Raw genomic sequence first — 12,943 nt, forward strand, 5'->3', positions numbered from 1 at the left:
TCATCTGAGTGAAATGAGGATGGTGTCTGATGAAAATTGATTTCAGCACATCAATATCTCAGTAGATGGTGATCTGAAGGAGATTTCACTTTTTTATTTTATTCACAATTTTTTAAAAATAACATGGTAATAAATATATCTGTCACAAAATTTGAAACGTTTTCTCTCTCTCTTCGTCGTTGTTATGAATGAGTTCATAATGTATAGCTTACTAGGCACGTTTGATTAGAATCGATACACAGATCGACTACTTTGCAGTAGGAAACAACTAGTATGAATAACAATCATTTCATCTGAAATATTCATTACAATTAAACGAGAACAGGGAGTGTTGAAGGTGGTCACTAATGACCACATGACGATTGTTATTAGAATGCGTATTTGTGAAGATTGTAGTAATTTCAGTAGTTCGTTCTGATATTGTTGAATATCCGCATAAGTCAAATAGGATTGTTTGTATATTAGTTCAGAAGATGAAAATACTCTTACGTTCTGTAACATAATGAGTTCATAAATGGAGTATGAATAAATTAGAATCACTGAATAGTTAATCCATCAGAATATATATTGAATTATAGTTCATTAATAGGTCGCGGAACATTCATCCTCACTACGAAATAACAACTACATTTGCTGTGAAGAAGTGTTGTAGATTATACAGCATTACATACCAATGACATCTACTCACCAGGCATGCAATTATGTATATACCTGACATAGATAATTTGGGTGATTATTTTGATCTGTGCAAAGATATTATTTTATCAGATGTACACTGATCATGAGTGGTAATGTGTAGAACAGTGGTAAATGTGTTGCTGGTTTAATGTATGAATGTGTTAGAGAAGGATTTCTGATAGTCTCTCTCCATTTTGACTGTCGGATATGTATCTGGATTGCGACCTCTTCTTCTCATGGCTGGTCAAATTATACAGTTAAAGAATTACACATCATCAGTTGATTCATTATTGGACAATCAAGAGTTGAATATGCCCAATAATATTTAACTTTATCTCGTCTCGTTTCACATCTTATTGAATGCGTTATATTCCTCAGTAATACTCAGTAGTTGAGTTCATATTGTGGGACGTTCATATTGTTTGACATGATGCTTGGTATTAATGTGATGCAGTTTGATGAGAAGCAGTTAAGAGACTAAATGTGATAGACGCAATTCATCAATCTACTGAACTCATATAATTCTGTGTTGTTGCTATATGCACTCAGCTTCTAAATATTACCTCACTATGTGAGAAAACATATAATAAAATATTAACTGATCAACTGCATTATCAAATGCAACGGAGCGAAGTTGCTACGTACGCTTACTCAATACCATATAAATGACTTTAATGAAACGACATCGAAGAGTTACATTGTTTGTCAAAACCACATGATCTTGCTTCCTGATGAAGTATCAGTCAATATGAAACATCTTCAGTTGAATAAACCAACGATTTCAAAATACTACCTTCTTCGTGAAACAAATGCCGTGTATGTGATGGCTTATCTCAGCACATTCAAAACAAGTACACTCAATTATCATCTTACTAAATTAAACAGAGTAACAAACTATTGTCGTCAATCAAGTCAACGTCCACAATAGCTTCTTATCCACATACATTGTAGCAAGCAATTTCCTACAGGGGTAACTTTAAGCTATTCTCTAAACTGTCGAATACAGAGTCTTGGTTTCGCCAAAGTCAAAACAAGTAAGCTATTTGGCTCAATTAACTTTATCTGTTTCTAAAACGTAAATTAACAACGTTAGTACGCAAATAAAAATACAGTCTATTACATATGGAAAAGGAGAGACATAAATGACATACCGAACAGTAACTGGAGAATAGGAAAAATGAGTCAACAAAACGAATATTGTTTTAGAATGAACATAAATTGTGATTGGTGGATAAAACAAAGACGTAGTAATACAAGGTCAAAGAAGTTAGTGTGGTGGTGCGCGTTTCACTCATCATTGGTGTATTCGCTTATCGATCTCGCTTTACACTCCCCCCAAAACGCGTACCACGTCGATCGCCCTGTGTCGTCGCCGTTGCTGTCAGATAACGCGCCTCTTCCAATAGGCATAGGCTCCGAACATCCCGAACGATTTCTTCGTTTGCCGTTCTCAACCTTGCTGTACGAACTCGTCCATCAGGGCCATAGCTTACTTGTTCGACAATGGCTTTAGGCCATAGACTTCTGCTCGTTTCAACGTTACCCACGAGAACTAGATCGCCGGGTTGTAGATTTCTACGTACGTTTAACCATTTATCTCTTGTTTGAAGAGTCAGTAGATATTCTCTTATCCACCTATACCAAAATGCGGTAGTTAATCTTTGAGCTTCTTTCCATCTTTTATTGTATAATAGAGTCTTATCCACAGAAACATCGTCAAATGACAATCCTTTACAAATCAACAACAATTTATTCGGTGTAAGAGCCTATAGCAACTCAGATACAATTGAGTTTGTTTGCATCTAATTCAGTTAAGCCCTTTTGTTAACTTATTTAATGGACAGTCATTCACACAATAACAACCCATCTATACCATTTCACTTTTATTATATACGCTTGAACATTGCTTACTGCCTACGCATATATTCATTCCGCTAGCATTATTATTAATCGCTTATTTGATCCGATGATTCATGCTTTTCCGCTTATATATATATGTACATCTTAATCCTGTTTACTGCTCTACTGCTCTTGCCCTGCTTGCTCTCTGCTCTGCTCTGTATTACGCTACACCGTACTGTATATGCTTACTCATTCATCCGGCTCTATGGCACTGCTTTTTCATGCTTGTTTGACGTACCTGTAATATTGGATAACTGTGTGTGGTTCAGCAATAAACACGATCAACCCTTCGTATTCGTCTTCTGATTTATACATCGTTAGGACGTTGTCGAGTAACGGTTATCAAGACGAACAATATACGAAGCTTAGGGATAGTACCGAATATCGACCACCACAGAATTGGAGGCCTCGCCGTACGAGCACAACGCTACAGCATTGGAAGCCTCGCTGAGCGATCACAAAACAATTTTCGACGATATAATCTAATCCCGAAAATTCAAAGTGCTGCGTCTCAAATCGGATTATTATTTGTATCATAATCATAGTTGTGGATTTATTAGATCCTAACTCACAAACATTGAACTTAACGATTATATTCATACTAAATAACGATCATTCACAAACAATTGATATATTGGTGCGATTTAGTAAGTCTGTTCCATTTTATAAATTGTACCATTTATTATTATCATTGTTTCTGTCCGTCTATTTTTTTTGTGACATCTATATCATATTTGTGTACTACTCAAAAATTTTTTTATAAGCATGTCTTCCGAAAACACTATGTCAAGTGTACAGCAAACTTCGTCCGTGAGAACTCTCAACCTTCCAGTCCCCTCTTTTAAGGTTACCGACCCTCAGCTGTGGTTCATTAGACTCGAAAACTATTTTCTGGCTAGTCGTATTAACTTAAAAAGAGATAAATTCGGCCTCACAAGCACTCTCCTCCCAGACGAAGTAGCAGAAAGCGTACGAGAGGCGTTATCTAAACCGGATACTGAAAGGCCATACGATGTACTAAAGCAGGCAGTAATTAAAGCAGTCGCACTAAGTGACCAACAAGCTGTTGAGCAGCTTCTCAACCAGGTACAAATAGGGGATAGAACTCCATCACAGTTAAAAACTCATATGAAGAGTCTACTAGGTGATAGAAAAATAGACAGTAACTTATTTTATCAACTGTGGCTTCGCCGACTCCCGTCCAGTATTCAGCAAATCTTAGCTGTTGGAGATACTGACGCTGACATGGACAACATAGCGAAAATAGCTGATAGAATATACGAAAGAGCAAAACAAGCAAGTCCTCAATCACACAGCGTGACAGTAGACGATAGAATCAGTACTCTGCAGAAAGAGATAGATGTTTTATGCCACAAGCTCACAGAGTTGACCCAGAGCGAGAGACCACGAAAATTATCACGAGTTGGCACGCGCGAGAGAAGCCGATCAGCTTCCAGAAGACGCGCAACTCCGCTGATATGTTGGTATCATCAAATGTATGGTTACAGAGCAAGAAAATGCTTACAACCTTGTAGATTTAGCACGGCAAGTAAGCGGTACCCTCGGTTGACCATGGCAACGCCTGCAGTGAACGCAAAGCCCTCAAACAGCCGCCTATTTTATATACAAGACCGAATGACAGGCACTCAATTCTTGGTGGACACGGGGGCTGAAATTAGCGTAGTACCCCCAGTATGTGACGACAAAAGAAACCTTAACAATTCATTGGTTCTAAAAGCGGCGAATAAATCAGATATTAAAACATATGGCAAACGAATGTTATCCTTAAATTTCGGACGAGGCGCGACATACCGCTGGGATTTTGTCATAGCAGACGTATCGGTACCTGTAATAGGCATCGATTTCTTATGCAATTTCAATTTACTAGTAGACTCACGGCGCCACAGACTCATAAACGGTACCCATACTACTTCGATTACGGGAATACTTACAGAATCTGTTTCTATGAACCTAGTGGTAGATAAGAGCCGCAACGACCCACGCAAATTATTGTTAAACGAGTTTCCAGAGCTTTTAAAAGTAACGTACAATAAAACAGATCTCAAGCATACTATCCAACACCATATTATAACCAACGGGCCACCGGTTAATGCAAGGCCAAGAAGATTAGACCCAAAAAGGCTAGCAGTAGCAAAGCAAGAATTTGACAAGTTAATGAGGCTGGGCATAATAAGGCCTTCGAACAGTCCGTGGGCATCCCCATTACACATGGCTCCGAAAAAGAACGGAGAATTAAGACCATGTGGAGACTATCGAGCACTTAATAAGCAAACAATGGCCGATAGATACCCTATACCACACATCCATGATTTTACCTACAGTATAGAAGGTGCTACAGTATTCTCGAAGATTGACTTAGTTAGAGCGTATTATCACATCCCGGTCGCTCCACAAGACATACCAAAAACAGCAGTAACAACCCCTTTTGGGCTATATGAATTCTTACGCATGCCTTTCGGGCTGACTAATGCAGCACAAACATTTCAACGGTTTATTGACCAGGTCATCAGAGGCTTACCTGGAGTATACGCATACATAGACGATTTACTAGTAGCCAGCACCACTATGGACGGCCACATACAGCAACTACGGCAATTATTCGCGCGACTAAGAGATCATGGTATTTCCATAAACATTGAGAAGTGTGAGTTTGGAAAAGGATCCTTACAGTTCCTTGGACACATGGTAACTTCTCAAGGTATCACACCGATCTCTACAGAAATCGATACCATTAGAGACTATCCGTTGCCCGATACACGAAAGAAATTACGACGATTTCTGGGACTAATAAATTATTACAGACGTTTTATTCCGAATTGTGCGGCAATACTTCAACCACTGACCGATGCGTTATGGGGACACTCCCGGACATTTCAATTATCAGCAGAGGCAATACAGGCCTTCGAGAACGCCAAGAAGGCACTCAACAAAAAGACGACATTAGCTAGAAGAAAGAGCGAAACACCGTTAGCTATCATGACGGATGCATCGAATGTGGCGGTAGGAGCTGTTTTACAACAGTTAGTAAATGGCACATGGGAACCGCTTTCATTCTTCTCAAAGAGACTGAATCCTACGCAAACGAGATATAGTACTTTCGGAAGAGAATTACTAGCAATTTACTTGGCAATAAAACATTTTCGACATATGGTAGAAGGCATAGATTTTGCAGTTTACACAGACCACAAACCACTCACGAACGCACTAAGCGCAAAGCAAGATAATTACTCTCCGAGGGAGATCAGACAATTAGAGTTTATTTCCCAGTTCACTTCTGATATACGATATATTACAGGCCAAGAAAACGAAGTAGCTGACGCACTATCAAGAACGACGATAAATACTCTCGTCCAATCCGAAATCGATTATCGCGAATTAGCAGAATTACAAAATATAGATGTCGAGTTAAACAGACTGAAGTCTGACAATACAACCTCTCTGGTACTAAAAGAAACTTCAATCGAAAACGTGAGTATTATGTGCGATATTTCTACGGGCCGACCAAGACCATTTATTCCGAAGCCTCTAAGACGAAAGGTTTTCGACACTATGCATAACATATCACATCCTGGGATAAAGGCCACAATCAAATTAATCAGCGAACGTTTTGTATGGCCAAGTATGAACCGGGATGTTCGTAATTGGACGCAAACTTGCATAAAATGCCAAAAAGTTAAAGTAAATCGTCACACCAGTTCCGCAATAGGTCCTTTTCGTCATCCTGATAGCAGATTTGAGCATATACATATTGACATTGTAGGACCGCTGCCGATTTCAAACGGCTTTAGTTATATTTTTACCTGCATTGATAGATTTACGCGATGGCCTGTAGCAGTACCCATAAAAGACATTTCGGCCGAAACTATAGCCAAAACCTTAGTAGAGCATTGGATCTCTCATTATGGTGTGCCTGTACACATTACAACCGATCGAGGAGCCCAATTCGAGAGCCACCTCTTTCAACAACTCACTGAACTCCTAGGAATCAAGCGTATTCGGACAACATCTTACCATCCGATGGCGAATGGTATGGTAGAAAGATTACATCGGCAACTCAAAGCCTCTCTTACATCTGTTATTAGCAATAATGATTGGGCCAGCAAGCTCCCATTAGTCATGTTAGGTTTAAGATCAACAATTAAACAAGATATAGGATGTTGCCCAGCAGAGTCGGTTTATGGGACCACTTTACGTCTTCCAGGAGAATTTTTCACCTCAAGTAAAAGTGTTCCAACTGATTTAGCCAGCTATGTACAACGTCTAAAGCAGCATATGAGTAATCTAAGAGTAACACTTCCGAGGCAACATCAACAACGTGTGTACATACCAAAACAACTGAGCGACAGTACCCATGTGTTTATTAGAAGGGATAATGTGCAGCGTCCCTTACAACCAGCTTACGATGGTCCATTTAAAGTTATTAGAAGAAATGATAAAACTATTACAATAGATAAGGCCGGAAAAACGGATGTAATTAGCATAGACCGAGTCAAACCAGCTTTTATCGAGGCTGACGATCAGCCAGTATATACAGATCATTCGAAAATCGTCGAGTCACGGAAACGTGAGTCTCAATCATCAACGAACAAAAACGAAGAGAAACCAGTAACGACAAGATATGGTCGAAGAGTAAGATGGCCTCAACGATACATAGCTACGATTTTGAACTAATAATTTCTTTCGCATCTTCAGATGTAAATTTCTTTCCTGTTCGTTTTGTATGTGTACATCGAAAACTTTAATCTATCTATTATCATAGTCAACAAAGTTTGCATATTCCAATGTAAATGTATATAAACCTCTAAAATCACTAACACATTATTTTGATCTGTTATTTTATCTGGCCTCACGGATATATACGAAATCAAACTTTCACGTACTTGTAGTAATTCACACGATAGTTCTGTCATACATCTTAATTTCATAAATTTTGATATTTACTGTCCTGTTAAGTTTAACATTTTTAATTCGCAAACACAGACACTATTTTGTATCCATGTTTGCTGGGGGGGAGCTATTATAGCAACTCAGATACAATTGAGTTTGTTTGCATCTAATTCAGTTAAGCCCTTTTGTTAACTTATTTAATGGACAGTCATTCACACAATAACAACCCATCTATACCATTTCACTTTTATTATATACGCTTGAACATTGCTTACTGCCTACGCATATATTCATTCCGCTAGCATTATTATTAATCGCTTATTTGATCCGATGATTCATGCTTTTCCGCTTATATATATATGTACATCTTAATCCTGTTTACTGCTCTACTGCTCTTGCCCTGCTTGCTCTCTGCTCTGCTCTGTATTACGCTACACCGTACTGTATATGCTTACTCATTCATCCGGCTCTATGGCACTGCTTTTTCATGCTTGTTTGACGTACCTGTAATATTGGATAACTGTGTGTGGTTCAGCAATAAACACGATCAACCCTTCGTATTCGTCTTCTGATTTATACATCGTTAGGACGTTGTCGAGTAACGGTTATCAAGACGAACAATATACGAAGCTTAGGGATAGTACCAAATATCGACCACCACAAGCCTCTAGAGCGCCAGGATCACCCGTCACTTTAACTAGTGGTCTGTTATTTAATATTTTTTCTGCCTCAGTTAAGAATGTTTGCAAAGCCTCATCTGTCAACACGTTTTGAAATAAAAGCACTCTTAGAATTCTTCTAATAGATCTTATGATACGTTCCCACACACCGCCTCGGTGACTTGCCCTAGGTGGGTTGAAACGCCATTCACATTCTCGTTCTCTGAGGTGATTCTCTATTTTGTTTTGGTCCCAAGAATGTATAATCTGCCTCAAACTAGCATCTGCACCTCGGAAATTTGAGCCGTTATCACTAAAAATACGCTTCGGGCATCCTCTTCTAGCAATAAACCTTGATAATGCGCATAAGAATGAATCCGTATCTAAAGAGTAAGCCATTTCAATGTGAACGGCTCTAATAGATAAGCAAGTGAATAAACAACCGTAGCGTTTCTCAACGGCTCTCCCCCGTTTGGTATAGAATGGCCCGAAGTAATCCACACCTACTTGGCTAAAGGGAGGCGAATGAGTCTCTAGCCTGCACTCTGGCAACGGCGCCATTATTTGGGAGCATAGCATAGAGTAAAGTCTTTTACATAAATAGCATTGTTTTAAGACCTTCCGGACGGCAGAGTATCCTGTAACGATCCAATACTCTTCACGAATACCACTTAAAGTTTGAGTAACTCCGACCTGCATGTTAATCAAATGATGATGCATTATAATCATATCTGTGATAAAGTGATTATTGGGAAGAATAATCGGATGTTTGGTTTCAAAGGGTAAACACGATAATTGCAGACGTCCTCCCACGCGGATCTTGCCTTCCAACATAAAAGGGTTGAGATTCCTTATCGAACTTTGACGAATTAAATTTTTTCTTTTGACCGTCTCGTTTATTCTTTCCGGCTGCTTAGAAGCGTTGTCTTCGAGCGTTAATGGTAAACTGTCTAGGATTCTTTTTTCGACCGGGAATGCGGCACTTTGGACTAGTTTAATTATGTCGCTCTTCGATTTACCAATATCTTCAACACTTAGTGTGCCCGAGATTAGACATTTCCCATTCTTCTTGTTTAACATATTGTTGATTAACCGTCTGCAGTATGAAAACACTCTTAATAATCTGGACCATGACTTACATGTGCGAAATCGATCTAGAAACTCGTCGTTGTATTTTTGAGATCCGAGATCTTCTGTTATTACATGGGCCAAAGTGTTCTCGCCTCTTTCTAGGTTAGGCCATTTATCTTCTTCCTCCCATAGGAATCCCGGCCCTTGTAAGCACTCCCTTATCTTATCTTTATCATTTAGTGATAGTCCGCGTGACGCGTGATCAGCGGGATTTAATTAACCTTTCACGTATCTCCATTGGTTCGGCGTGGTCAACTCATGTATAGCTTCTAATCTGTTACTCACAAACCTTTCAAATCGTTTAGTCGTATTTTGTATGCAATGAAGCACAATTAACGAATCCGTCCAATAGATGACCGATGAAATAGGAATATTTAACTGTTCCCTTGCATGCTTTCCTATCTTAGCACACAGAACACAGGCTGTTAACTGCATTCTAGGCATAGTAACAAGTTTTAGGGGAGCAACTCTAGACTTAGCTAGCAGAAATGAGCAATGAATCTGACCAGAAACACTTTCATAACGAATATACGCAACAACACCATACGCAAGCTCAGAAGCATCGGCAAAACAATGAATTTGAGCAGATGATGGTTCAAACCTTGGTTTCAGACATCTTGGTATTCTTAAATAGTCCGATTCTTTTATGTGTTTACACCAAATATTCCACTTCGCTTGACAATCCATGGGTAACTCGGCGTCCCAATCTAATTTCTGCCGACAGGTATCTTGTAAGATCACTTTGGCTGGCAGTATTATTGGGGCTATAAACCCAACTGGGTCAAAGATAGATGCTACGTACGACAAGATGTTTCTTCTGGTTAGGTTTCTATGGAACTCATGAACTTTAAAACATAATTCGTCGGTTCTGACGTCCCACTCTATTCCCAGCGTTCGCTTACTCGTCTCATTAGACTCACAGACGGTAATGTTTCCTTTAATACGGTCTTCCTCTGGAATGAACTCCAACACCTCAATATTGTTACTAGTCCATTTGGTTAAGTTAAATCCTCCCAAACTCAGAAGTCCTTTGAGGTGTGAATATATCAGTTTGGCTTCTTCTGTAGTATCCACACTTATTAATAAATCGTCTACATAGAACTGCTCCTTAGCTAATTGCGTAACAATTCTGGGAAATTTATCTAGGTTATCAGAAATCGTTTTCTGCAAGGCAAACGTGGCACAACATGGCGATGAGGTTGCTCCGAACAGATGGACTTTCATTCTATAGATCTCTGGCTCCTTTTCTAAGTCCCCACCTGGCCACCACAGATACCTAAGAGCATCTCGATCGTGCACCGGAACTACTACTTGATGGAACATGGCTTCAATGTCCGCTGTTAGACCTATCGGTCGTTGTCGAAACCTGGCAAATACATCTACTAGGTTATTGACTAAATCAGGTCCAGAATAAAGATTTTTGTTTAAAGACGTTCCAGCATACTGAGCTGCACAATCAAAAACTATTCTTAACTTGTTAGGCTTCTTAGGATGAAAGACAGGGTGATGAGGAAGATGCCAAATTCGTCCATCAACGTGGTTATCGTTTACCCTTTCGGCATAATCTCGTTCTATATACTGAGTCATAGCGCTCGTATAGTCTTGGAGCAACTTTGTATCCCGAATAAGTCGACCTTTCAAACAACTAAGTCTACGTTCTGCTAATTTTTTATTATTAGGTAACTTGTGTTCGTGCCTCCAAGGCAGAGCTATTTGATAGTGCCCATTTAACCTTTGCACTGAATTTGATATAGCACTCAGTGCTTATGGTCTTCTACAGACATCGACGTAGTACAACTAAACGGATCTTTGAATTCAGTTGAGTACAATTGTTCAAACTTATCCTCTAATTCCTCTTTATCTGAGAGGTAATTAAGTACACGTTTGCTTCCATGAAGTTCCCCGTAGGGACCGAACAACGTCCAACCTAATAGAGTTCTCGCAGCAGACGGTTCGTTCGTCTTTCCAGTTCTTATCTCTTTCATCTCGTGCACGCTCGGTGCATTACACCCAATCAACAGTTTGACATTTTCGTCTTCTACTCTCGGAAAGCTTATGTCCTTTAAATGAGACCAAGATGCCATTTGATGCGCCGTTGGCACAACCCTGTGAACCGCTGGTAGTTTTCTGACTGTCAACACTTTTTGCACCTTAACGGACGACAAAAAATCTATGGAGTGCAATTCTATATCGACCTCTTTGGATACCAATGACGATTCATTGCTAAGAGTCTTTAAAGACACCAATTTTGGTTTTCCCTTGAGGCCTAATTCGTCAGCCAGATCATCAACAATGAGGGAGGTATCGGATCCGCTATCTAGAAAGGCACAAGTCTGGATGATTTTCTCACCGTTCTTTATCCATACAGGCACCACTGCAAATGCTACTGGACTCTGTGTATGCTTAACGTATCCTTCCGTACAGAACTGGGTATTAATGTGAGCATCACTACTTCCATCTCTCTGTTCTTCCTGCTTCCTGTGTAACAGGGTATGGTGTCTCCAACCGCATCCTTTAACATCGCATGACCTCGGTGATCGACAGTTTTTCGCTATATGGTTAGCCTTCAGACAAACATTACATAACTTGTGTCTAAAAACGAATTCTTTCCTTTCCGTAACACTTTTGTCTTTAAACTTCTGACATTGATCTAAGAAATGATCACCTGAGCACTCTAAACAGGATGAACTACGTAAGTGGACATTGTCATCACTACTACTCGTATAAGATATCCTTGCTGCATTGTAATCTGCCTTAATTCTCCCCTTTAAAACCCCGATATCCCTATTGTCATTATTACTACCGCGGTTGACGAGTAACCCATATCGAGTATTAGCCATATCGGCTTGTTCCTTTACAAAGGCGGTAAGGTCGGCGAACAGAGGCTCGCGACCTCCTCTGATAATCTTAGAAGCCGTCTTAAGCCACTTTTGTTGAACATGCGTCGGCAATTTCAAAACCATAGTTTCAATAGTTCTGGTAGAGTTCAGGTCAGAAACGTAATTCATTTGTTCGAGAGTCAAAAAGCATGCTTGCATTTCCCGAAATAATTTTCTTAAACCATCTGTTTGGTTCCTTCTTATATTGGGAAAATCTAACAAGTTGTCGATGAACGTGCGTGCTATTACGTGCTTTTGACCAAAGGTTTCTTCTAAAAGCTTTAGAGCTTGATGATAGCCTATCTCTGGTTCTAGTATAGCACAATGAAGAATGGCGGCTTTCGCTTCGCCGTCACAATATTGAATCAAGTAATTTAGTTTAGCTCTAAATCCAATATTCTCACTTCCGATACATTCCTCGAAATTTCTAATAAAATTCCAGTAATTTGTCGGTGTACCGTCGAATCTTAAGATTTCCCTTTTTGGTAAATACAGATTTTTTAATACTACATCCTCGCTGTTGTTTATCGATCGACCGAAACCCTCACTCTTCTGGCGGCGTAACTTTTCTAGCTCAATTTCCTTCTCTAACTGAGTTATACGTAATCTAGCTAACTCTAATTCCATCATGCTATTAATTTTGGGTTTGTCCTTTTCAAGTTGGTCCTCATCATAAACTCCCATATGATGTGGTGATAACTCTGGAATCTCATCGGAATCGTAGTATTTATTAGAAGTCATTTTTGTAAGTATATCGAGGTTTACTGTTCGAAACTTTGTAGGAAG

At 39.4% G+C, this 12,943-nt stretch overlaps 1 protein-coding gene across 1 annotated transcript; it reads right to left on the reverse strand.

Annotated features, from left to right (window-relative positions):
* Positions 1-11,035: 11,035 nt before the first annotated feature.
* On the reverse strand, positions 11,036-12,241 carry Smp_188510 (hypothetical protein; the record flags this gene model as incomplete). Its single annotated transcript, XM_018798497.1, has 1 exon — positions 11,036-12,241. One exon carries the CDS (start codon positions 12,239-12,241, stop codon positions 11,036-11,038), a length of 1,206 nt encoding a protein of 401 aa, XP_018653433.1.
* Between the last annotated feature and the right edge of the window lie 702 nt (positions 12,242-12,943).

Source organism: Schistosoma mansoni, chromosome 6 (genome assembly GCF_000237925.1).
Source record: "Schistosoma mansoni strain Puerto Rico chromosome 6, complete genome".
Lineage (NCBI taxonomy): Eukaryota > Metazoa > Platyhelminthes > Trematoda > Strigeidida > Schistosomatidae > Schistosoma > Schistosoma mansoni.